Here is a 27,318-nt window from a genome sequence, read left to right as displayed (position 1 = left end):
ATGTTCTATGAGTTTGTGTAACACAAATCCCCACAACTATTTTTCAAATTCTAGTGGAAAGTCTTACCAGAAGTTAGAAAACAAAGGACGGATCGACTCAATATTAACATAGTAACATAGTTTGTAAGGCCAAAAAAAGACATATGTGTCCATCCAATTAAGCCTATTCCGTCTCCCACCCAATGTTGATCCAGAGGAAGGCAAACCCCCCCCCATCCAATCTGACTCCATTCTGACAACCAGTATAATTCATGGGTCAACAAACCTTCTTAAGTTATTAATGACTATAACATATAGTATGGTTTTGGAATGAGCTGTTTAGCGAGAATATACTGTTCACACTCAATAGAACTGTGTTGCAGTACACACACGTGTAGACCATGCAGTGTCATTCAATGATACTGTCTTTTGTTAGACGTCCTTGTGATATACCAAACTGACCTCCATCCGCATGAATCTTGCGCCAGTTACTGTCCTCTAATTGTTTTCCAAGATCAAATGTTAACGTGTCATTGAAAGGATTGTTTTCCTGTAGAAATAAAAATACAATATTCATGTTACACTCAGGGATTTATAGTTACTGGGGCGAATGTAATGTTGTTCACCATACGGTTACATACTATTAAAACATTTCCGTAACTTTTTTGTAAACAGTAAAATCCTTACTACATGATATGACCGCTTCAGATTGGGCCATCTGTATGATGTCCTATGAAATCTGTGCTGCGATCCAAGACATGAGCCATGGGAACTGTCATTTATCACTGCCCAATAATAACACAAATGCCTTCCTGTCTGTATAGAACATTACTGCTGGCCGAAGAAGTGTAGTGGAAAGTATGAAGGTGCTTCATTCTATCTTGCCCACGGCCAGTGTTAGAGAAAGTGTGGCCTTGGGCAAAATTAGAAATGGGGCCCCAAATACTTAAATATGGCATTAAAGCAACCCCCCAGGCCCGGGGAAACTTAAATATGGCATTAAAGCGAACCCCCAGGCCCGGGGAAACAAAGATGGGTGCACCAACTTTTCTGACTACCTAATGTACGCTGTGTATTACTATGCACCATAAGTCTAAGGCACTACACCTGCTTTGATTGACCAGTGCTGCCCACATGCTGGCCGGGCAGAGCAGCATATAGTGCTTTAGACTACCAATGCATAGTAATACACAGCGTACAATTGGCTTCTACCTCATTATCTTGTTTTTTCCATTCCTCTGGCTCAACATTGGGGGGGGTAATAGGCTGAACTGGTTTGACATGTGGTTTTTTCGGCCTTACATACCATGTTACTATGTATGTATGTTATATCAGATAGTCAGAGAAGTGGTGCGGCCATCTTTGTTTCTGCAGGCCCGGAGGATCGCACTAACAACACAGTCATATTCAAGATATTCAGGAGTTGGGATGCAAATATTCATCTACCTTTCTAGTTATCGAATCACAGGACTAAATATTACCTCCATACAGTGATTAACTATTACAGTAAACTTAAAGAGGTCTTCCACTCCAAATACTATTGATGACCTATCCTTAAGATCAATAGTGGATCATCTGGGGTCCACTGCTCAGGATCCCAACCGATCAGCTTATTAAGTGCCCGCTGCCAGTGCCAAGATACACAGAAGTTGGGGCCGGCACTTGTAACTGCAGGTGAAGCTCCCATTCATTTCAATGAGACCCTAGCCTGCAATTACAAACACCGACCACTACATGAAGGTCAGAGCAGCGGCTTCCACTCTGACCCCTGTGAAGCCCAGTGCTGATAGCTCAGGGTCCTGAGCAGCAGGTCCCTATACTGAGGATAGGTCATCAATAGTATTTTGCATGGAAAGCCCCTTTAAAGGGGTTAAGAGATCAGACAGAGCCCCATTAAGAGCTCACTCACACAAGCGTATTTTGTCTGTGTAGTACACATGTAATATGAAGTGCTAAGTCCCCATTGATTTACATTGGGCCATTCAGACCTGCGTTTTTTTTACGCACATGAAAAAAAACGCAATATGTTCTATTTTGGTGTGCATAAAGGCAGCTTCACGCGAGTATAAGCGCAAAAATGCTTACTCCAGCGCTGTGAAGGAGGTTTTTTTCACCTCTGCCCTGATTTAATGGCTTAAACTGATGGGTGTGATTTTGTCCTGTCTTGCGGACGTGATTCTCGTGCATTAATACTAATCTTCCCGCTTATTTCTTTTCAAATTTGTGCACAATAGCGCAGAGTTTGAATAGTCCAAAAAATTAACAAAAAACCAAACCCCGTTTTATGGACCAATATGGTCCGTAGCGGCGAGCGTGTTAGCACATGCACCCATGTGTTTTTGCCCTTAAATGGCTATTAGGCCAAATCAGGTAGCGGTGTTCATGGGTATGCCCAAAACCACGCTGGTCTGAATCCGCCCTAAATATGCTTGTGAGAGCCCCGCACAAACAGCGCCTGGCACTCCTGGCAAACTGCTGATTTTGAATGAGGGAAGCGCCACCAGGCAGCCAGTCGATCAGCTCCAATACATTGCGGGAACCCCTATGTATGACCCATTCACAAATCACGATAAAACGTGTTGGGCTATCGCCCTTTTACTGTTAGGAAGGTGACACGTCTTCCTCACACAGTGACAGCAGTGAAGACAATTGGTTATTCAATGTGAACCTTCTATGACTACTGAGCCCTGTAGGCTCATTCACGCGGACGTATGTGTTCCGCGTATCAGGGTGGTTTCAGACTAACGTGTTTTTGTCCCCTAATGTGGCTGTAATAATCACGGCCCGGGACAAAACAAAACTACTGATTTCAATGGATTTCAGTGATTTGGTTTTCACTAGCTCTTTTCTCAGATGTTGATACTACCCTGTTTCCCTGAAAATAAGACATAGCATCATTTTCCAGGATTTTTGTGGATGCAAAATGATTTTTAAGGATTTTTGAGGATGCTTGAAATATAAGCCCTACTCCAAAATTAAGTGCTGCTTACAGTTAATTAAAAAAAGTCAATATAAATAGTGTCCAGGCAGCTATATATGTAAAAAAGTTAAATCTTTTTGAGCAAAAATTAATATAAGACACTGTCTTATTTTTGGGGAAAACCGATACATGCAGGAAAGATACAGCATGACATATCTTACTGCGTTTTTTTCAAACTCCTGCTACATGGCATGGAGTTTGAACAGCCGGTGAAGGGGGAAAAATTTCCCTTGTGCAGACGCAACTACACTCCGTACCAGCAAGCACAGTTGTGCCTACCGCCATCTGAAGCTGTCCTCACATGCATATTTTTCACGCACGTCAAATCTGCAGTACACAGAAAATATGCATGTATGTTAAATTCCCATCGCCTGTATTGATGCATATTATGCACCAAAATAGGACACGCAGCGTTCTTTTACGCACGTGAAAAAAATGCAGGTGTGTGAGAGGGTCACTAGTAATCAATGGGCTTTTAGCACCTTATAATACACTGAACACATAACCCCCACCCTGTGAGTGAGCCCCTATAGCACATATAGCAGGGCTGTGAGGGCGCACGCTACACACTGAGCCCACTGAGAGATTCTCAATAGACAACAGTCTAGGTGCCTTCCACAGTGACAGGAAAAAGGCAGCACATTGTCATTTATTTGTTCCTTATAAGTCCCACAAATGCGACCCCTATTGCTACGCCACTGCTCAGGGATGTTGCTGCAACCTGTCTGTATACCTGCACACTGGCAAGTCCAGTCCCTGTCTCAGATTGCCTGTTCACCCTCTTGAGAAGTTTGCCACCTGCTAATGCCGTCCCTGAGTTGTCCATAATTACATAAACTATGAAAACTTTAGGTATATTGGAATAGAGTTGCTCTGACCTCTTCATTTTCTATGTCAGGCTGGTCTGTCGTCAGACCGTCTATCTGAATCTCTTCTGTGAGGTCATTAATTTCAAATTTTATTCCACCCTGAAAAATAGAAATTAATGTAACTTGTAATGGAGAATTTCTACATAGAGGCCTAGTACCTATCAGTGCAAGATATAGAAACTAACAGCATGCAGGTTGGAATAAATGGTTCTGTATTTAACCCTTTCCAATCCAATTTGTATTCTGATTTTCCTAGGGGGCTTACTCTTTTTCTACTGTTACACAACGGCGCTATATGCTGGCTAAAGCCAGTACTGCATGAGGTGACACGTTGGATAGGCTCCGACAGCAGAGAGGCTGGCAATATACAGTAAGAGAACCCCGACGGACGTCTTCCAACATCGGAGCTGCACAGCCTTAAATCATAATGTCTTAAGACGTCAGACAGGGGATTGAAAAGGGAGGACCTGTTAGTTCTCTTGACTGGTTTGTTTTAGTAAACACTACCCCACAAAATTCACAATGCAGGCTCATCTTTTCTTATAGTTCTCCATTGAGTCATTCCTCTATTATTCCCTTGGAAATATAGGACTTAACTGACAGCTGGAGGTTACTATTCTATTGGCTACGACTAAGGGCGCAGTTAAGCGCTGGAAACACGTCACAGAGGTTTTTGTAGTGGTGATCATCTTTCACTTTTTAATATGTATGAAATAAATTGGATTTTTCATATTTTTCTGGGTCTCTGGATGAGCTAGAATTACTTTCAAAGTACGTTACTATTCTGACTGTCAAATGGGTAAGTCTCAACACACTCAACTGTCTAACCAATGCTGATGGTACTAGAATGTAGGGACCCACCTTTCTGACAAGGGGAATGGTAACACCCAGTTGTCAATTTATTCATAAGTTTCTATGAAGTATAACAGAGCATATTGTGTATTCTAAGAAAAGATGATCCACAATTTAGGGGAGTTTCACAATTGCATCAGGAGTTAACTATAAAGACCTCTCCCACCACCACCAGCAGGTCATGTTTTCAGGATTTCCATAGTATTGATATAATTATTGTAAATGCCTCAGACATTCTCTCCATAGGATATTCTGAAACCACGACCTGTTGTAGGGTCATGAGCACTGGAGTTTGGGAAACACTGCTCTAGCCTTTCAACCAAATGAGAAATGTGGCATCATTATACCAACTCAATGGTATTGAAAAGACTGAAATATTGTACACAGCAGGACACTAAACACCAGATATACCTTGACGTTATACTTCTCTTCCAGTGCTTTTCTCTCTTGTAGGTTTTGCATGAGGATATTTTCGAACTTTAGTTTAACCTCCTAAAATATATAAAACCCAGATCTTCATCAGCACCAAAAGTTAACATTGAAACTAAACTAGACACTGGGAGAAACTTACTAAGATCGGAATTTTCAATGTCAGACTTAGTATAATTTCCGCCAGGACATGATGTGACTAATAAATAAAGATGCACAAGCCTCTTCATATATTAGTTGCATCTCCATGCGCTGACACAGAAATCTTCACCTGCACCTAGCTGGCAGAGATCTCTGGTATAATTTACGCCAGTCTCTGGGATATATATTGTCATAGTGTCCTGGGCAGCCATGTCCTCTCTTGACAAGCCCCACCCATTTTTAGTGGAAGTGGCAAGGCTGACACAGAAAGCACAACAATTGCAAAAAATTTGTACAAGAGGGACTTGCTCCCATTTATCAAATGCCATTTGTGCTAGAGCTCATATGTAGGTAGTAGAAGCCAGGTACAATGGCAACCTCTGCAAATCTTAGAGATACTCATCTGACTATACATTTACCTCAGTTGGTTCTTCTCCATCTGGCCGGTCTACAGGAAATAGCCCTCCTTGGTTTCTTGCTTTTACAATATATGTTCCATCTCTTGCCTTAGGAGATTTCTGTGAAGGGTCATAAAATTAATTTTGATGCTTTTTCAAAGCACGTTTATGGTAGCTATAGATTTAGTAACCTTAAAAGTTATAAAGAAACTCCAGGCAAATTAGTAAACTTGGTGTACAAGTGTCATGTAATGTAATTAGCTTTCTAGTCTTTCACTCAGACCCCTTAAATGTATGTTTTACAAGGTGCTCTGTATATAATAGGTGCCTAACATATGGCTGTACTGTATGTTACTGGGCTGTACAACAGCAGCTACCAAAATGATGCCGCCTTCTCTGACATCACTTCTTGATAAAAGAAGCCAGTGCCATTAGGGAAAATGGTTGTGCAGAGCATCACATTGCCTCCGCCAACTTGTCTTCTTTCCATAGTGCATCCTGTCGCCACCTCTTCCCCAAGTAAACTACGCAATTAGAAACCAATACAAGAGGCCTGTTGAGTAATTATTACCTGTCCCTTTCGGTGTGCACACCTAATGACTTTTAGGAGGCTGGCCTCACTTACAGGTTGATGCATGACAGTCAAAGCTTCTACTGACCCAATCTCCTCCACAAGGTTGTCCGGAGTTGGGAGCACTGCTCTCTGCTCCTCTCTCAGTCTCCTTGCCATTGCAGATAGGGCCTTCCAGGTTCAGGGCCATTGCGTCTCTTCTCTCTATTTCACCTTCTCACCTTGTAGACATCAGCTGTCTCAGCCTTTCCTCTGGCACTAGCACAATTACCGAATTTTATCCAATTGGTCAGAATCCGGTGACTATGCTCAGTTCCGCTGCACGCTACAATTTTTGGCACAATTTCTGGCGCATCTTTTTCATTACACCACTATGGCAACATTAACCCCTTGAAAGGAGTTTCTTACACAGGCTCCAGATGAAGTCTTCTTGTTCTGCAGCTAAACCCTTTTTACAGCTGAAGGACAGGCAACCACTGTCTTCCCTTCCAATAGACCTGCTTGTCTTCCTGCATGCTCTCCTGCGTCAAACGCTTAACATTTCTGACCCCCTTAGCTCCTGCTCTACTGCACAGGGTTTCCTAACCTAGCGTTCTTCTACAAGACTACCAGCCTTTGCAAATAACCAGACATTAACAAATGAAAATGTTAATGTCTGTGCGCTAATACTCGAACGAGCATCAAGCTCGGCAGAGTATGTTCGCTCAACTCTAGTCATCACAAGTCTGCGACTACACAACAAGCGGTATATCACCATGTGTTCTGACATATTCCATCACTGTTGTGTAGCTCTATCCCAATAATATGCATATTGTTGCTACACAAGGGACACGTTACCTGATGTGCAGCGGCTTTCATTTTTATTTCTCTAACGTTATTTTGATATTGTTGACGCATGACGTCAAGTTGCCTCAGATATTCCTAAAAAACACATTTTATAATATTTTAAATATTATCTGATTTATTACTGGAAGCTGAGGAAAAGCTATGAATTAGAGAATACTGATGTGTCCATACGGGGTGTTTCTAAGGTGGTGCTAGTAAGTTGTAGGACCTGCTAGCTGTGGACGGAGCTACAGAACTGGCCAGGAGACGAGCTCTATGCATGCTGGCAGTTATAGGTAGCAGTCTGTTGCTGCGTTTACTGGGGAAGTGATGCGTGTAAAGTTATAGGCAGATTGGCTTCTGCATAGGATGAAGAAGAGGGTCCAGAGCGGCAGAAAAAAGGTACAGGTTGCCGCTACTGAGCTGTACCTACTTTGTGCCTGGAAAACCCCTTTAAGAACAAGATATTTGGACATGCGCATTGCCTCTCTAACAGATAAGAAGAGGTCTCACCTTAGTGATGAGTGCATGGCTGGATAATGTTTCATTGGATAATTTGTAAAAAATATCACGCAGTGTCATCCATGGCATATAATGTCAATTCAGCTGAAGAAAGGGCGAAGTCCACCATGGAATGGTAAAGTCCACTCTTGAACTTGTGGTTGACGGATGAATCAACACAACTTCCCCCAGATTGTTGTCTGCATATAGTAACATAGTATGTATGTTAAACTAAATGAAGACAATGTCCATGTAGTTCAGCCTCTCTTAACCCCCGTTGGTCCAAAGGAAGGCAGAAAAAAAAACCAATGAGCCAATTGAGCTCATCTGGAGGAAAAAAAATCCTACCCGACTCCATATGGCAGTGAGAATAATATCATGGCTGACAAGAATGATATTGTTTTGCTTTTCCATATCTTGTTGACATACAGTGCTGTTTGTATATCCTGTTTGTATCCTTTGTTCACTTTTGATGATAACTCTTGATATCTTGTCTGTATATAAACTTACCTTCACTTCAAGGAAACTTTATGAATGCTTAGTCTGTGTGTGAACCTATTTCTGGTGACCCCCCAACAGTAATTTAGGGACCATAAAACTTTCATTCCCTTATCACAGTCTAGTTAAAAATGCTTATGTTTCTATTGCAGTATTCCATTCAATGCAAACCAATCACATCCATGTCTGTCCATACTTGTCATAAGTGTGTGTGTATAAATATGCATGCCTCTTCGGATCTATTTAATTTTTGCCTGAAGAAGAACCCTACGTTGGTTCGGAAGCTTGCTAGAACATCATGTCTTTTTGTTAGCCATTAAAAGATATCATATCTACAAAAGGACTTGGCTTCTCTCGCTGAGAACAATCACACCTTAATCTATTTATTCTCACATCTGAAACTAACTGAAAAGCTGCTGTACAGGCTGCTTCACTTGAGTATGTATGTACTGTATGAAGCTTAGCTCTTCTAGAAGCAGTGATTTGTATGGACTTTAATAGAAAAAAACTATATGTGTTTCTGTATGAAATCAGAGGCAAACTGAAGTACCGTAAGGCCTCATGCACAGAGGCGTAACTTGAAGCTTTTGGGCCGCGGTGCAAAATTTGTAACAGGGCCCCCGACTATAATGCTTTTTTCATAGTACGGGGCTCCCTATATGGAGAGGAGAGGCCTTATGGGCCCCCTAGGGCTCCTAAGCCCGGGTGCAACCGCATCCCCTGCACCCTCTATAGTTACGCCTCTGCTCATGCATCTTTATGGTAGCCCTATTATGGATTAGTATTATAAAAGAGCTACAATACAGTGGTGTGCATGATCTACAGGTCAGTTTCTTGGATATCCATACATTTCTGAGCAAGATATAGTACTGATCAACTAGCATTAACGCCTAACTATATCTTCCTTTTAATTGTTGATGATGTAAGAAAGATTTCCTTCTACTTAATACAAGGACAGATATTCTAGGGACGGTCATTGACAGCAAATGTTATCACCCAGCAAGTCTATACTACAACAATGAAAGTACCTCATGGTCTCTGGCAAATTGTTTCTGTGGTGATCTGTTCACTGCATGATCGTCCCACACTCCCACCCTAGAAACTGGTATTGGTTTACCATACTGGTCAGCAGAGGAAGGACGGAGCCCCTAGACAAAAACCAGAAGTAAAAACATTTAGGCGTCATGTCCACGGGATAATTGTGATTTTAAATCCGCAGCGTTTTTCCCGCACGCGGATCCGCGCCCCATAGGGATGCATTGGACACCCGCAGGTAGTTAAATACCTGCAGATGTCATTTTCTCCTTCAGGCGCGGATTGCGTGTGCAGGAAAAAAAACGCGGCATGCTCCATTTTAGTGCGGGTCTCCTGCGGGGATGGCTCCCACAGGCTTCTATTGAAGCCTATGGAAGCTGTCCGGATCCACGGTACACCTGCGCCTGAATTTCTGCTCTCCGCATGCAGGAGCGCAAGAGAGCAGGAGTTCAGAAAAAAATGGCGTGCCCGGCGCATGCGCGCGGCACGCTGCCGGTGTGCCGAGCACATCCGCCGGGCCGAAGAAAGAAGATCTGGCCGCGACGGAGGGCAGGTCCGGAGCGTCCGGACAGGTGAGTAAATTCCTATTTTTTAGCATCATGTCTGCGGGAAGGAGGGACCCGCTGCGGGATTCTCCATGAAGAATCCGCGGCGGGCCTGATTTTCCCCGTGGACATGAGGCCTTAAGGGCAAGTGTGTATATCAATAAAAGAGGTAAAAAAAATTAAAGGGGTTTTCCAGGATATGAAAAAAAAATAGTTAAACAGGCTTAAAATTAAGAAACATTAAGTACTCCCCTATACCAGTGACTGCTCGTCTAGCGCTTTAGCCCGATGCCCACCATGTGGAATCTAGGAGAAGTAGCGGGCAGTCACATGCCTTTCATTGTGCGCCTTACTGCTCATCCATTCACAGACTTTAGCGGCCATGCAAGAATCCCTGGGTCCATGCGGTGGGCACAAGGGCTGCAAGCTCTAGACGGGAGCAGCCAGGACAGGTGAGTATTCATTTTTTCCTAATTTTAAGCCCAATTAACTTTTTTTATGTCCCGGAAAACCCCTTTACCAGAAGGAAAATGAAGGATTCCTTAGAATACATAAAATAAAGAAAGCTCCAATTTGAATATTTACTCTATAGTGAGTGGGTTCGAAAGCTCGCATTAACATTATGTATTTTTGTTAGCCATTACAAGGTATCCTATCTACAAGATCACTTGGTTTATAGTACTGAGAATAATCACATTATAGTAAGTAAATGTAGCATTTATTCTTATTGTAAGGCACCAGCACCATAGTTTCCATTATTAGCACAGCCTCAACAGTTGTGTAACAGATACAAATGGATCCCATTGACTTATAATAGATCTAGAGGTTTCAGATTTTTTTTAGAAGACTGAATAAGACTAGGGAAGATTTGTAGGTGGGTAAGAAATAGATGAGGGGAAGAAGTGACGTGACTAAACGCAGGAGTGGCAACTGGCTGATACTGCCAAAGTTCACGAGCATGACGAGCCGATGCTTATACATAATCTGTTCTCCTCCTGTATAGTCAACACTTATAAGAGCGGTCAGCAGTAGAGATAAGCGAGCACGCTCAGTTAAGGCAGTTACTCGAGCGAGCATCGGTCTTTTCGAGTGACTGCATACTCGTCCGAGAAAATTCGGGGGGTGGGAGAGTGAGAGAGATTTCCTTCTCTCTCTTCCCCCCCGCTCACCCTCGCCGCCCCCCGAATTTTCTCGGACGAGTATGCAGTTACTCGAAAAGACCGATGCTCGCTTGAGTAACTGCCTTAACCGAGCATGCTCGCTCATCTCTAGTCAGCAGCTCTTACCAACTGCTCTCACAGCTCCTGAACTTTATCGCTAGTGAAAGAGGAGAGGGAACCTCTCACATGTTTCAAAACAGGGGAGCGATCAGAGCAGTCAGTAAAAACAGCTGATCCCTCTGCCAACAGACATGAAAGACTTGCTGACACATCAAGCAAGAACTAAACAGCTAGTTTAGGAAGCGATACAGTGCAGGAGTAATGCTTGGAGGAATTTCTTTCCTTCAGGGCTCCTGCACACGGGCAGATTTAGTTTGCGGAATCCGGAGCTGCTCTCAGATTCTGCAGCAAATACTGCCCATAGTCTGCTATGGAGAACTGCTGCTTCCTGCACATGAGCAGAAATTTCCGCTCACAACAGAAAATCGCAGTATGCTCAATTCTGGGCAGTTTTCCATACGGACGGCTTCCATTAACCCCTTCCCGCTCCAGGGCGTAAGTTTACGTCCTGGCAGCGGGGTACTTCCCGCAACAGGGTGTAAACTTATGTCCTGGGGATAGCGCGAGATCAATTATGATCTCGTGCTATCTTGCAGCGGGAGCCGGCTGTCAGCCATAGCCGGCCTACCGCTGCAACAGGGGGGGGTGCATCGGAGATGCGTCCCTCGCTGTTAACCCATTTCCTGCCGCAATCTATGTAGATTGCGGCATGGGAGGGGTTCACAGAGGGAGCGCGCTCCTTCTGTGACGTCACTGGGCTCTCGCGATATAATCGCAGAAAGCCCGGCTGGTTGCCATGGCAACGGGACGCCAGACACTAGCGCCCTGTATTGCCATAGCCTGTGATCGCTGTATAAGCGATAAGGCTTGGCAGGGCAGTAGCCCTGCCATGCCTTATCACAACGATCATCACAGCTGTACTGTAAGTGCCCCAGAAGGACACTAATTGTGTAAAAAAAGAAAATAAAGATGAATAAAAAAAATGTAAAATAATAAGTAAAAAAACCCCTTTTTTATGCTTTTTCACATATTAGCATAAAAAAGGTAAAAATAAAAAAAAACAACACATATTTGGTATTGTCGTGTCCGTAACGACGCGTACAATAAGTTGTACATGCTTTTGACTGTGCACGGAAACAAGCGTTTAAAAAAGGCTAAAAAACTGAGGCAAAATGCTGATTTTTAGCATTTTGCCTCCCTAAAAACGAAATAAAAGTGATCAAAAAAGCCGTATGTACCCCAAAATGGTACCAATAAAAACTACAGCTCGTCTTGCAAAAAATAAGCTCTCATAGAGCTCCATTCATGGAAAAATAAAAAAGTTACAGGACTTTGAATGCAGCTATTTAGAAAAAAAAAAAGTTTTTTTATTGCAGAACAGTGGAAAAACCTAAAAAAAATGTAAGAATTTTGGTATCGTTGTAACTGTACCGACCCGCAGAAAAAATGGATTGTGTCATTTATGCTGCATGATTAACACTGTAAAAGACAATCAATGGCAGAATTGATGCGTTTTCTCTCCCCGTAATCATAAAAAAAATAATAAAAGTTTTACAATATAGTCTATGCACCCAAAAGGGGCACCAATAAAAACTACAGTTCGCCACGCAAAAAACAAGCCCTTACACAGCCGCATCAACGGAAAAATAAAAAAGTTATGGCTTTTGAAAAATGGTGAAAAAAATAAATAAAAATAAATAAAAAAAAAAAAAAAAAAATCGGCCAAAAATCGTTGCATCCTGAAGCCCAAAATAGGGCATGTCGTTAGGGGGTTAAGGACAACGAAAGTCATCCATCCTGCAACCCTTTTACAGTGAGCATTGCAGAAGGGTCGCGGGATCCGCGTCATCGCCCATCTATGATGCGGTATATTCTGTTCTGGGCATGTGCGCTGAATCCGCCCCTGTCGTGTGCAGGATGTGTTAGGCCTCATGTCCACGGCATACACGGATTTCCACAGCGGAAGACCCGCGTGTCAGTGCGGAAATTATTTTTAAATGCTTGCCAGTGATCGTGGATGCAATTTTTTTTCCACATGGTTGTACGGGGATGCAATATGGATTATCCGCGCGGAAAAAAATATAGCAAGCCAAAAGTGCCTACCTTGCCCCTCCTCCCCACCTCCCTGCTTGATCTCCAAGCAACCAGAGAGGTATCTGTCTACAAATCCGCAGAGATCCATAGAGATCTATTGAGCATGCTGCGTGGCATCCGCAAATCAAATCTGCAGGTAATAATTGAAGTACAGATGCCCCATGCTTTTCTATGGGCGGCTTGAGCTGCGGATTTGTCCAGCGGGTGTCCAGCGCGAATTCCACAATTCAAAACCACCAGTGGACATTGGGCCTTAGGCCAGTTTCACACGAGCTACAAAATCGCATGATTTTGTAGCAATGCACCATCCCTACAAAACACATGTATGTGAAGCCCATAGTTTCCAAGGGGTTCTTTCACATGAGATGTTTTGTAGCCTGAAATAACCCATTGGGCTTCACATACATGCGTTTTGTAGCGATGAGCTTTTACCTCATTGGGAATTTTTTTCCTTCCTCTGGATCAACATTGGGGGGTTATAGGCTGAACTATATGGACATATGTCTTTTTTCGGCCTTACATACTATGTTACTATAATGAATCGTACCAATTTAAACTTATGAAACAAATTATCACTCACCAGTTGTTTTTCCACTTTTATCTTATTCAGTTCTGCTTCTTGCTTTCTCTGTAGATAGTCATTCCTAGGAATCAGAATATTATTCATATTTACATTAATAGCAAAAGTCATGCCAGCGCGCATGCATGGCGATTTCAAAATTTGCATTTCATGTTATGGATGGACATTGCTGCAGAATCTACGGCGAGACGCTTGCCGTGGATTCTGCAGCAGGAAACCGTCCGTGTGCATTGGGCCTAAGGCAAAAAAAAAGGGCCAATCACTAAAAGGTTAGGACAGATATTTTACAGTTTACAGAAAAGGCAGACTAAGGGGACTAAAAAAACAAATCATCTGTATACACCATAAACACCATTATTAGAAATAGCACAGGACACTATATGTGGAGGGCTTTGTTACATTTTGCTTTGGGGTCCATGAATTTATGCCTGAGTGTAACTGTAATAGCTAGCGTGTAGAGATGAGCGAGCACGCTCAGAAAGGTGAGTTACTCGATCGAGCCTCGCTTATCTCAAGTAACTGCCTTCTCCTCCAAGCGTGCTTGGGGGGCGCAGGGGTGAGCGGTGGACGGCGGAGGATAGCGGGGGGAGAGAGAGATCTTTCTCACATTCCCCCCACCCGCTCTCCTCCGCTGCCCCCCACTGTTCTCTCGAGCATGCTCGGAGGAGAGGCAGGTACTCGAGATGAGTGAGGCTCGCTCGAGTAACTCACCTTACCGAGCGTGCTCGCTCATCTCTACTAGTGTGTCATTGCCTACTATAGTAGCTCATGAGTTTAATAGCATTATCCAATCGGATTTTCTTTTCGAGCGATCACTTACCACTGATGCGGGGAGTCAAATCTTTGGTTTCCTTGTGGCCCAAAGTTAGCCTCATATGGTCTTTGTTGTATGTTGTTGAGTCTGGCATAATAATGATTATATTGTCCATGCATCCTTCCAGGAGAAAGCTCCCGTTCCATCCTTTGTCCTACATTCTGACCAGGCACCTAACAAAATTGTCAATTCAAAGAACTTGTAAACCCATTTATTTTCTGGGGGTTGTAAACTTATTGTTCCTACAGATCGATGTTACATTTTTCTTTGCAGCTTTAGAAGTGAATAAAAAAGGTTTTCCAGGCTTGGAAAATAATATGCCCAATATGCTATATTATTATTATTATATATACTAATTATATACTCAGCTTTTAAATCCCCTGTTGTTCCCAGATATACAGTACAGTGATGTATCCATGATACACTATATCATACCATAGTGTCACCTTACTGACATCACCGCTGTTGCCAGGGGTTGTCTGTCATGGTAACGAGTCAGATCCTTCTGTCAAAGCTACAATAGTGTAAACAAAGATTGGTGGAGAATAGGGGGGATCTTAAGGCTGAATATACTTTTTTTAACACTTATGTAGTTTTTTTACTAGACTGGAAACCCCCATTAAAGAGCACTTACCCCAAAATAAATAGGAGCACTACGAAAGGGGTTGTCTGAAATTAGAGAAAAAGGCACTGACTTCTGTGAGCACAATTTGCTCCCCAGACATTTTTGGCTCCCCACTTTTCCAGCAACCTTTTTACCTCCTCCCAACCTGCTGGCACTCCCAATTCTGTGCCTGTTTCTGCCCTATTTGCCCCTATTATTTCACCTGCTGTGTGGGAACTACAGGCCAGTTAGTATGACATCTGTAGTAGTTAAACTAATGGAAACTCTTCCGAAAAAGGGGATATTTGACCACTTATAAACCAACAACCTGTTGGACCCAAATTTATTGAGGGAAGGTCATGGCAAACTAATATCATTGACGTATTTGACTATGTCACAAAAGTGATGGATTTCAGTAAAGCCTTTGATACAGTTCATAGAAAGAGTTCATAGATAAGTGACTGAGACTTGGACTTAAACCTTTAAGAGTCTGGTAGATTCACAATTCGTTATAAGACAGATATCGGAGTGTTGGTAACAGGATGTACGCTGAAGAGTGGCAAGTTATAAGTAGTGCTGGCACTCGATTAGCCAATCACAGCGCTCGCTTTGCTGGAGGCGGGTTATTCAAAGCCCTGTCACCAGCAAAGCTGAGATGGCAGACGGGGAGGACTCTGCAGTTTGCTGCAGTGCCGCCGGAGATTATCAGGACACCGTGGACCAAGTGAATATTGATTTTTTTTTTTAGGGGGGGTAGGCATGTTAGCTAAGTCCTATTTTTGGGGGAGGCCTTATATTTCAAGTATAACATTAGCTGTTCAGTGTTATCAAGGACTTCAGAAGGGAAAGATTAGTGGGTTCTTATTTCTAACAGCCTCAAAATGAGTCCACAGTGAGGTCAAACAACAAAGTAGGCAAGTAGGATGCTCAGCTGCATAGCTAGAGGTATAACCAGTAGAAAGAGGGAGATTGTGATCCCGCTATATAGAGCTCTGGTGAGACCACATCTGGAATACTGTGTTCCGTTCTGGAACCTTCATGTACCGAAAGACAGTGATAAAGTAGAACAAGTTGAAAGACGGGCTACAAAATGGTGAAAGGTCTAAAGAGTAGAACTTATCAGGAAAGACTTAAAGAATGTAATTGGTATAGCCTGCATGAGAGAGGGAAGAAGGGGAACATGGCGGCAACCTTTATAAATGCTACATGTATAAATAAGCTTCAGCAGAGAAGTGTTATTAGGAAGCCAAACACTAGAACAAGGGGGCGCAATCTGAGATTAGTTAGGTGAAGATCAGAAGCGATGACAAGAAATATTATTTTATTGAAAGAGTAGTAGATGCTTGGAACGAACTTCCAGCAGTTGTGGTTGTGTCTTGGATAAGCTCGTGTAGATCTATCCTGAGAGAGAGAATAAAAGGAAATAGTATGAAGGCGGACTGGACGAAGTGTGCGCTCTTTTTCTGCGGTCAATTCTCTCTTTAAGCTTCTCAGAGTCAAAGTACCCACACACAGTAATACTGCTCACGTTTGTGCCGCCCAGACAGTAATAAGTGATTCCTTATTCCTCTAAAAGCCAAATGGTGCACCTTCCCTCCTGATCCCTGTCATGTGCCCAAACATCAGCCTACATCTACATATTGACCATTTCAAAACTCTGGAGGAATTAAGGAAACAGAATTTGAGGTGCTTTTTTCCTATTGCACCTTGAGAAAATAACATTTGCGTTTTTGAAAAAATTGTTATTATTCATTTTCAAAGCTCAATTCTAAAACACCTATTGGGGTCAAAAAACTGAATATACCCTTTTAGAAATTATCTTGTTTCCAAATGGAGTCTTTTGAAGGTTTTTTTTTTCTCTTGGCACCTCAACGTCTCTACAAAGCTGAAATGGTACTTGGAAAATGTTCTAATAAGAGAAAGGCCCAAAATCTGCAAGGTGCTCCGGTGTTTGAGTCATAATGCAGACTAGAGCCAAATGTGGGATGTTTCTGAAAACTGCAGATTCAGCTTAATAAATATTGAGTCTTGTTTATCTGCTAACTCCTGCTGCGATACAGAAAAAATGTATTAAAACTAAAATTCTGCAAGAAAAATGAAATTTTCAAATTTATCCTCCACTTTGCTTTAATTCCTGTGTAACAGTTTAAGAGTTAACAGGCTTTGGAATGCCTTTGCAGGGTGTAGTTTTTTTTAAATGGGTTGATTTATGGGAGTTTCTAATATACAGGTCCCATCAAAGGCACTTTAGAACTAAATTGGTCCTTTAAAAACTTATAGTCTAGTTTGGGCGTTTTCTTCAAAATTACAAAAACTGCCCCTATACCTTTAAGGTTTCTAACATCTAAAACTAATTAAAGGACATTTACAAAATGATGCCAACATAAAGTGGAAATATAAATGTTATTAACCATTTTGAGTTGTATGAGTATCTGTTTTACAAGCCAAAAACTTTAAAAACAGAATTTTTCTAAATTTTCTGTAAATGTAGTTTTATTTTAGTAATGACCACTTTTATAAATTATAATGGTCACAAAAAATACATTCAAAGGATCATTTAGATAAGTAAAGGTTATTATCAGATAAAGTGAATAGGAAGATGGAATAATACCTCTGCAGCGCCACCTTTTGGAAGGCAGCATTCCTGCCAATCAATGTCAGACTTTTTATTCTAGAAGTTTCCTTAAGGAGAAACGATACCCTTCCTGACCCACATAAAATGACACGTCAGATTCGAAAAATGGGATCTGGTCAGGAAAGCCAAACTGGCTGCAGTAGGAAGGGGTTAATGTTTATAGATACTTTTTAAGATGTATTTTATAAAAACATGCTCTTTGATCTTAAAAGTAGCATTTCTAATCACAGTGACTACCTTGACAGGATTGTAGTGCTGAATACGTGAAGGGGGCTTCCATTCAGGTTTGTGCAGATAATTTCCACGCCTTGGTGGAGTCACTACTTTATGTCCTGGAGGGTGTAATTCCTGAACTCTGTTCTTTTCATTTCTTGGAACTTAGGAGAAAAAAAACAAAGAAATAATATGTGCATGTATGCAAGTGCTGCCGATACACTCACTGGGATAAGATGATTACAATTAAATTATACAGATAGATCCCGAGGAGGAAAAAATATTGTAAACTGAAGAGAAACTTTATTCTTAACGTGACCCTACAGTTCACAAAGTTTCACTGTAGATTGTATAATGAACATGCCTGGTGCTCTACTTTTTAATGTCCTTGCCATGGTTCATCCCAGTCCCTTCTTCATGTACAGTATATAAAATCACTACCAGGTTCGCTGATTACCCGATGGCAGTGTGATTTGGTAATCTGAACACCCCTGCCTGCTCTTGGATGGACCAGTTCTTGTGATAACTGTGCCCAACCTCTATCAGTGGGCCCTTACCCTGACAGCATAGTGGAGTGTCTCAGACTACCGAAGTACACAGTGTATAGAGTAGTCTGAGAATATGGCGACCATTTCACATACATGAAGAAGAAATTGGGAATAGGTTGAATCATGGCAGTAAGACTAAAAAGGAGGACACCAGATATGTTAGCAGTACAGAACATTCTGCATTTATAGTGATATTAGTGAACATTAGGGTCACTTTAAAGGGATTGTCCAGGGTTTTAAAAAAAAGTCATTTTTTTTCACTTTTGTCCATGGCCAGTGCCAGCTCATGCCCTTTCAAGCAATGCAGGCCTTAAAGGGGTTCTGTCATTAGAAAACAAAAAATCTATACTTACCTATTCCTCCCCAGGCAGCCTTCTTACCGAAGCTTCTCCCCTCTGATCTTCTCTTTTCTCCTGCAGTTCCCCCGGGTCACCTCACCTCCAGCTGGACGATTCTTCGTCATCCGGTTACAAAGCGTCCATTGCTGGCATTATGTCAATAGTGACATAGCATTCACTGCCTAGCAGGGAGTGCAGAGCTATTGCTGAGACCGCGCATGCACACTGTCTCTCTGCAATAGTATATGAACTCTCATGGCGAGATAGCATGCATGCGCAGTCTCAGCAATAGCTCGGCACTCCCTGCAAGGCAGTGAACATTACGTCACTAGTGACATAACCTACACTAAACTGCAGGAAGAAGAATGCAGAAAATGGACGCTCCAAAATAATAATAAGAGGAGGATCCGGCCAGCTCGAGGTGAGGTGACCCAGGGGACTGGAGAAGATCGGCGAGGAGAAGATGTAGTAAGAATACAGCCTGGGGAGGAATAGGTAAGTATTGTTTTTTTCAAATGACAAAACCTCTTTAAGGTAGTAGCTGTATTATTTAGCACTACTACAGTTTTTTCCCCGAAAGTTAGACTTACCCTAAAAGTAAGCGCTACCCTGGTTTTCAGAGGAGGCTTGAAATATAAGCCCTCCCCCGAAAATAAGCCCTAGCTAAAGTACATGAAAAAAAAACCATAAATACTCACCTGGCCCGCAGCGTCTGAGTCCCTCACAATGGTTCCCGGTGCTGCTTTGAATACCTCACCTCGAGCGAAGCGAGTGCTGGGATTGGATCGAGCACCAGCCAATCAGAGCCGGCGCGCGATCATTCACAGCCATTCAGTGTTTATTTAAAGCGTTAACAGTTCCGATGAGCGGCATGGTTCGTGGGAACTGCTGCCGCCGGGTGTCGGCTGTAAGAAACAGCCGGTACCCAATGTTTAGGGGTCCTGTACAGTGTCCTGCGATAAGATCGCGGGATGCTGTGCGGTTGTTAGGCAGCCGAGGGCCTTCTGAAAGGCCCCAGGGCTGCCTATGCAGATTGCCCATCAAGCGCATGACTTGATAGGCGCTCTGCATAGGCAGCCATGGGGTGTTTCAGAAGGCCCCCAGCTGCCTAGCAACCGCACAGCGTCCCGCGATCTGACCGGACAGGCTTAATAGAAGTTGGTCCCTGCACAGTATATAATGCCATAGCATTACATCATACTGTGCAGTACAGATTTTTCGTAACTTGCGAAGTTCGTAAATCGAACGTTCGCAAGTCGGGGACTATCTGTACTCCAATTCAGAGAAAAGGTAGAACATAATCACGTACCCCTGGTGGTGACCTACAATTCACAGCTAGAGGTACTACAGAAAACTGCAAGGAAACTCCATCATACCCTTCACAATGATGACCGTCTGAGAACCATATTCCCGGACCCTCCCCTCCTATGCTACAGGCAATCTCCAAATTTGAGGAACTTTGTGTTCCGGAATGCATTGTCCTCAGACACGCCTAAAGAATCTTATCTCAGCGATGTAAGAAGCTGCCAAACCTGCTTGCACATATAAAACCACAGACAGGCTATGAATCCTCAACACACAGCAGGACTATAAGATCCCTGGGACATTGCCCTATATGTCTGATTGGGGGTCTTTACGTTAGAGAAACAGTACAAATCTTAAAGTAAGGATGAGATCTCATCACCACACAATTTAAGAAAGGAAGACCAAGTTACCTGTGACTGAGCATTTTGGTAACAAGGGACATAACCTGGAAATTATGAAGTTTATTACACTGATACACTCAACACAAGCCTGAATAAGTCTCAGGATTTTATGGCGGAACGGGCTAAGAATAGAGATGAGCGGGGTGTACTCGTTAAGGCAAAATACTCGAGCGAGTATTGCCATTTTCGAGTACATGCCAGCTCGTGCCAAAAGATTCGGGGGGAAGCTGGGGAGAGCGGGGAGGAACGGGGGAAAATCTCTCTCCCCCCCCCGCTCCCCCATGCTCACTCCCGCGATGCTATGTGGGAAACAAATCGCAGAATGTTCTATCTGGCTGTGTAATCTAGCATTGTAGCCCCATTGTTTTCAATACACCGGCCCCATTGAACGCAATGGGAGAACTCTGCAATCCTCTGCCATGGCTGCCACAGCTGTAGCAGAGGATCCCTGCATCCTAGAAGTGATGTGAGGCTGTTTTCCCATGAAAACGCCTCACATCCACAGGGTTTTCACATGGTGAGGAGTGCGATATGGGGGCAGGATTCACAGCCCCATATTGCACTCACCCGTGTGAAGCTAGCCTGAGCGAGAACAGTCTATACTGGTGACCCGAGTGCGGATGTGATCATGATGACGCCACCAGCTAGTTCACTTGGGCAAACGAGAATCATCCTGTGTAAAAGGGGCATTACTGAGAGCAATCAAATGTTAGACTTCATTTAAAGAATGGTGCATTGTTACCTGGTGCCTGCTTAGGTATCCCTGGCCCATGTGCTTGTTTCATGGGTGAAGGTTTCTTCTGGTGTAGCACAGTATGGCTGAACTCTTCTTCTATTAACTAGACATACAGCAATTAATAGCTGGACACGTTAGTAATCAAATGCACAAAATGTGGGGATACAAAAACTTCAGTGTCTATAGGAGTCATACATTCTGTCTTCATGACTTTTAATTGAAAATAGTGTATATATATATATATATATATATATACACACACACACTGTCTATACTCGAGTATAAGCCTAGTTTTTCAGCACATTTTTTTGTGCTGAAAAAGCCCCCCTCGGCTTCTACTCGAGTCAGGGAAGGCTTTTTAAAAAAAACTCCATACTCACCTCCCAGCCGGTGTCTGTGTCTCCGGTGGCGGTGCGGCAGGCTGCTTGAATTCTCTCCGCTGTCATCCCCTGCTGTCCTCTTTGGTCGGCTCTGTCATCCCCTGCCGTCAGAGCTGTGATTGGATCGAGCATTAGCCAATCACAGCCAGTGCTCAATCATTCACAGCCAATCAAGCTGCTTTAGAATTCTTGTCGCTGTCATCTCCCTGCTCGGCTTTCAAATCCGCTTCCATCAGTGCTGTGTAAGTAAGCGCTGTGATTGGATTGAACGCCAGCTGTGATTGGCTGGCACTCAATCCAATCACAGTGCTTACTTACACAGCCCTGACAGAGCCAAGCAGAGAGGACAGTGGGGGATGACAGCAGGAAGAATTCAAGCAGCTTGTTGCACAGACACTGGCTGGGAGGTGAGTATGGATGTCTTTTATTTACCTAGCTATAGTTCAGCTTATACTCGAGTCAATAAGTTTTCCCACTTGGCTAATACTCAGGTCGGCTAATACTCGAGTATATACGGTGTATATATATATATATATATATATATATATATATATATATATATATATATATATATTAAAATTAATAGATGTTCCACTGAGGGTGGATTGCTAATGTTCACCTCCACATAGGGTATCTGGTATATGTCTACTAGGACTAAGACAAAACCATTAAAAGACAAAAACTTGGTGTACTGGATTAGAAAAACTTGAGTGCTTTCTTAGGCCTCATTCAGACGAGCGTGTTTATGTGCATACATAGGTGCGCACAAAACTGTGCATCCACGTACATCCAAAACAATGGGTTGCCGGCAACCCCTGCAGTGATTTTCGGGGAAGGGCTTTAAATATAAGCCCTTCCCTGAAAATCATCCCTAGCATGTGTATAAAAATAAATATATATATAAATATATGGCTGTCTGTGATTGGCTTAGCACTCAACCAATCAGACACAGCCCTTTCAGCAGGCAGGGATTTTAAATCCCCGCCTGCTGAAAAAGCTTGAGAGCAGTGCAGGAAGACAAGCAGCTAGATGCGCCTGAGCCCCAACAGCGGCGGAGAGGTGAGTAAGGCCTCCTTCACATGGGCGACACCGCATCGCTGCGAGAAAATCGCAGCAATATCACATCGCTGCGATTTTGTCACAGCAATACCGCGACTTTGTAGCGCTACAAAGTCGCATGTGACGCTACAAAATCGCGCGACTTTATAGCATCACGTGCAAGGATTTTCGGGGGGGGGGGGGGGGGGCTTGAAATATAAGCCCTACCCCGAAAATAAGCTGTAACTAAAGGAGAAAAAAGAAAGTATACATCACCTCTTCTGCACTGTCTGGGGCGCCACTGCATTTTCTTCCCAGGTCCGGCACTGATCTTCTTCTTCATCTTCTGGCCGGGGATTGAAAAATCCCCAGCTGCTGGAAGTGCTGGCTGTGATTGGCTGACACTTATCCAATCACAGCCAGTGCTCAAAGAATGGTTGTGATTGGTTCAATCACTGCCATTCATCGAGCACTTGCTGTGATTGACTAAGTGTCAGCCAATCACAGCCAGCGCTTCCAGGAGGCGGGGATTTTTGAATCCCCGGCCAAAAGAGAAGAAGATCAGTGCTGGGACCCGGGGAGAAGATGCGGCCAGGCTGACAGAGCGGGAGAGGTGATGTATGGTGTTTTTTTTTTGTCCGGCAGTTAGGGCTTAGTTTATAGCTTTGACAGTAGCATTTACTACTGTCAAAGTTGCATTGCATCGCATGCAAACCGCGTTTTCGTGCGATGCGATGCAACAGAGAGGAAGGATCCATAGGGAAACATGGGCTACAAGCATGCTACAAAACATCTCATGTGTGAAGGAACCTATAGGAAAGCATGGGCTTCTCATACATGTGATTTGTAGCATTGTAGCAACGCTACAAAATCGTGCGACTTTGTCGCCCGTGTGAAGGAGGCCTAAATATTTTTTTTTAAATTTTTTACACCAGCTAGGGATGATTTTCAGGGAAGGGCTTATATTGAAAGCATTTCCCCGAATATCACTGTAGGGGTTGCCTGCAGCCCATTGCTTTCAATGGGGCAGCCGGCAGGAGTGGTGCCCCAGTGAAAGCAATGGGAGAACACCGCGATCCTCTGCCACAGCTGTGGCAGGGGATTCTTCACTCCCCGTGGGGAGTCCCCTTGTCACTGAACACTGGGGAATATTTAAATGCACCACGGACCTATGCTGTGCACGCATGTCCTATGTTTTGCAGGTGCGAGCGTTTGCACGCCTGTAAAACACGGACATGTGAACACATCATTGGAAAACACAGGGTTCAAATAGACACGCGGTTTTGTGCACAGCTATGTATGCACATAAAAACGCTGGTCTGAATGAGGCCCTAAGCAGCATCAAAGGTGTCCATGGGTTGTGTCTGGTATTGCATCCACTGAAGCGAATGTGGCTGTAAGAACACAGCCATGTTTTTCCATTTCTGTTCAAACTCCTTAGACCAGAAAAATGATACTGAAAAATATATTAGAAAATTGCAGAACTTTTCATTATACAAAAAGTCAATATTCCTTTAAAGACAGAAAAACATTTCCTCACCTTTGGACTCAGAAAATTGGTTATACGCCTTTCTAGAAAAGGCTTCTTCAATATTGAGTTGATGGATGGTCGGTCTCGTTGGGATATTTTAAAGAGCTGAGAGATTAATGTCCTCAGATCATAGGAATACTTTACAGAAAGCGGCTCATACCGACCCCGGCAGATTTTCAACACTAGTTGCTTTAAATTGGGGGCTTCAAACTGCAAAAAAAATACATAATATTTGGTGATTTATGTTACAATACAGAAAGACTACAACACAATCTGAAAACTTGCAATGGATTTCCATATATCACTCATCTACAATACTGGCAACCCTGCTGAGGGCGGACCCAGGATATAGCACAACCTTGTACTAAGAGGGAGTGACACAAGCTGCCCCATATATATCATTTGAAGCAAATGATTATGATAGCTAATAACTCTCATTCTATCACCAGTGGGGTACATATAAGATAGGGGGCTCCATAGCAAAGATCTAACCAGAGCCAGCTTTATGGTGCCAGGTTCTGCCAATACCACCTAGGACAAAAGGGTCTGCTGTTCGATTTCCCCTCCACATTTTTTCAATGACCCATTGGCCAATTACCAACCCTCCTCTTGTTTGCTGGATAGAGGAATCTGGCACAGGTTCTTCCAACTTGATGGTGTTATCCATATATTCAAAAAAATGTCCGCCGTCCATACAGCCACTGTGAAACCTGCCCTAGTATGGGTTGCTCTCTCCAGGGTATGCATCTCCAGGCTAGAGTGGAAAGGGAGTGGGGCTACAGCCAGGTTGGGGCCTAATGCTAACAGTAGTGAGGCGCAAGGCTTTGTCCTTTCCCACCCCTTGTCCTCGTCCTTTCCCCTGCAATCTAGAGATGCATTCACCCATCCTGGCACGGATTTCTTGGACGATGATCATTTTGTTGCATACCAGAACAACCTGTTTAATAACACAAGAGATGGCACAAACCAGAACTAGGCTCCTCCTCCCCAAGGGCTTCTCGATGCATGTACACCCTTGTCTATCACCATAATTCTTATAACTCCTTCTCCAATAAGTCTTCCATGATGCATGCTATCTTCATGTCACCGTTTTTCCAAGCAAGTAATTGTGTTAATATTGTATTATATGAATGTTAATATTTCTTGTAATATTTTAGAACTATCACATGGTATGTTTAAAAAGGGTGTACAGGATTAGAAAAACATGGCTGCCTTCTTTAAAAAAAACTGAGCTTCCCTGTCCAAAGGTTGTGGGTGATATTTCCATGCAGCCTCATTCACTTTAAAGGAATTTTGTCACCAGGTTTAACTCTAAGAGTTACAGAAGCGGGAGGTACCAGCCTCTCCCTGCCCACAGCATGCGGACTGGCACCTGTCTCTCTATATACAAAAGGGAAAAGAGCTGTCAGCCTGCATAATGCGGGTGAGGAGAAGTCTGCATGGCCCACCTGTGTGATGCATAGCTCAACTCAGAGTTAGACTTCATGAATCTGCTGACAAACTCCCTTTAACTCCTATGGAGTTGAGTTGCAATACAACATACAACCTGTGGACAGGGGTGGCGCTGTTTTTTAATCCTGGACAATCCATTTAAAGTAAAAAGCAGGAGACTGATACAAATAATTGCATATAAGTGGGTATATTTTGTATAATCAGATTTTTTCTATTCTTCATTTTACATATTTTTGTTGTTACTATGCTTGTGCCCGATGCAATGTTTGCCCAGTAAAAATACACTACTCACTGAATGTTTGAGGGTACAAAGTTCATACAGCACACATCCTAGAGACCAGATGTCCCTAAAGCAAACAGAGAAGAACATTGATTTAGATGCTGCTGTGGACTGAATGAAAATGGTGCATCCCATTAATTATCTCTGCTGCTCAAAACTATTGAAAAATGTTAAGAAATATCAAAGATTCAAGAAGAACATGCGATTAGAAAAATAATAAAGATTGCAGACGTCCCCTGCTTGTTTGGCAGCACGTTTTTTATTCATTTATTTATTCATCTTATGTCATTCCCACGCAGAGCTTAATTTATGCTAAAGTGTTTCTTCCACCCTCCCTGAGGACAGTCTGGACACCTGTATTCCTTGTATCCCCACTTCTGCAAAATTTGTGTCTTTTCTATGTCCTCCATAGTATTCTAAATAGTAACTCACGTTTTATTGTTATAAGGTCGGTTTTCACAGATTTCCGGAGAGAGGTAGTATGGAGTTCCTACATGACTCTGTACCAGCTCCATTGTGCTTTGGTGGAAACAGGAGAAAAATATGTAATTAGACTAATAGAAACTTCAGGCCTTCCTGCAAAAAAATGAGCCCTCGCACAACTATGTTGATAAAAAAATTATGGCTGTTAGAAGATGGGGGCAGAAAACTTTATTTTTTCCCCAAATATATTTTATTTTTTTAAAGTAGTACAGCAAAAAAAAAAAAAACTATATAAATTTGTTATTGTCATAATTTTACTGACCCATAGAATAACGGTATGTCATTTTTCTTGCAGTGTGTACACCGTAGAAACAAGATCCCCCCCAAAGATGGCAGAATTTTGTTTTTTTTCCATATCAACCACTTTTTCAGTACATTAAATAGTACCATTGAAACATACAACTTGTCCTGCAGAAAAACAAGCCCTCATACAGCTATGTTGGTGGATAAATAATAGGTTTATGATTTTTTTTAAAGTGGGGAGGAAAGACCGAAAATTAAAAACAAAAAAAAAAAACGACCACGTGCTTAAGGGGTTAAGGCTCTTTATGATGGCCTTTTGTCCCGAACAGTAAGCAATGTGTAATGAACTCATATAATCCACTTACTTGTTCAGCATCTTTGCTAAACCAAAGTCTCCCAGCTTGACCTGTGTTCCGTTATTAGCGAGAAATATGTTCTGCAAGTTAAAGTGAAATCATCAATAGATGGCTACATGACGATTATCAGCTACTGTATCATCCGGTATAATCATGTGGCTTTTACCTGCGTTTTAATATCGCGGTGAAGTACTTTGCGGTCATGGATGTGTTTCAGACCCAGAGAAATCTGCACAAACCAGTTAAGGATCTGTAAAGACAGGTTCAATTTACTTCTAAAGTGAGTTCTGTCCAATAACATCAATACATACGATCAATATACATGACATAATATACATTAAATATACAGTTATGTTATGGAGGTTGCACGATTTGCGCATGCAAGAAGAACAGTAAAAAACACACTTGCGTGTGCAAAGATGTGGCACAGATATATATACACTC

At 42.7% G+C, this 27,318-nt stretch overlaps 1 protein-coding gene across 11 annotated transcripts in view; it reads right to left on the bottom strand.

Annotated features, from left to right (window-relative positions):
• The window catches only part of LOC136582474 (serine/threonine-protein kinase Nek5-like), a 61,275-nt gene that overhangs the window by 7,897 nt on the left and 26,060 nt on the right, over positions 1-27,318 (bottom strand). For 4 of the 11 annotated variants that reach the window (XM_066583572.1, XM_066583554.1, XM_066583563.1 and 1 more), the window contains exons 5-19: positions 27,041-27,124; positions 26,884-26,954; positions 26,225-26,311; positions 25,805-25,859; positions 24,070-24,270; positions 21,118-21,214; positions 17,808-17,947; positions 14,338-14,504; positions 13,518-13,581; positions 9,072-9,191; positions 7,057-7,140; positions 5,670-5,768; positions 5,092-5,172; positions 3,838-3,927; positions 442-529 (exon numbers count right to left, since the gene is read on the bottom strand). In XM_066583572.1, the coding sequence (XP_066439669.1) occupies positions 442-529; positions 3,838-3,927; positions 5,092-5,172; positions 5,670-5,768; positions 7,057-7,140; positions 9,072-9,191; positions 13,518-13,581; positions 14,338-14,504; positions 17,808-17,947; positions 21,118-21,214; positions 24,070-24,270; positions 25,805-25,859; positions 26,225-26,311; positions 26,884-26,954; positions 27,041-27,124 (1,528 nt within the window). The remainder of the gene's footprint in view (positions 1-441; positions 530-3,837; positions 3,928-5,091; positions 5,173-5,669; positions 5,769-7,056; positions 7,141-9,071; positions 9,192-13,517; positions 13,582-14,337; positions 14,505-17,807; positions 17,948-21,117; positions 21,215-24,069; positions 24,271-25,804; positions 25,860-26,224; positions 26,312-26,883; positions 26,955-27,040; positions 27,125-27,318) is intronic. The other 7 variants (XM_066583581.1, XM_066583610.1, XM_066583591.1 and 4 more) reach the window with 7 other exon arrangements.

The sequence above is a fragment of the Eleutherodactylus coqui genome, chromosome 1 (assembly GCF_035609145.1).
Source record: "Eleutherodactylus coqui strain aEleCoq1 chromosome 1, aEleCoq1.hap1, whole genome shotgun sequence".
In the NCBI taxonomy this organism is placed as follows: domain Eukaryota; kingdom Metazoa; phylum Chordata; class Amphibia; order Anura; family Eleutherodactylidae; genus Eleutherodactylus; species Eleutherodactylus coqui.
Note: the sequence above shows the minus strand (reverse complement) of the source record. Positions and strands in the feature narration are given on the sequence as shown.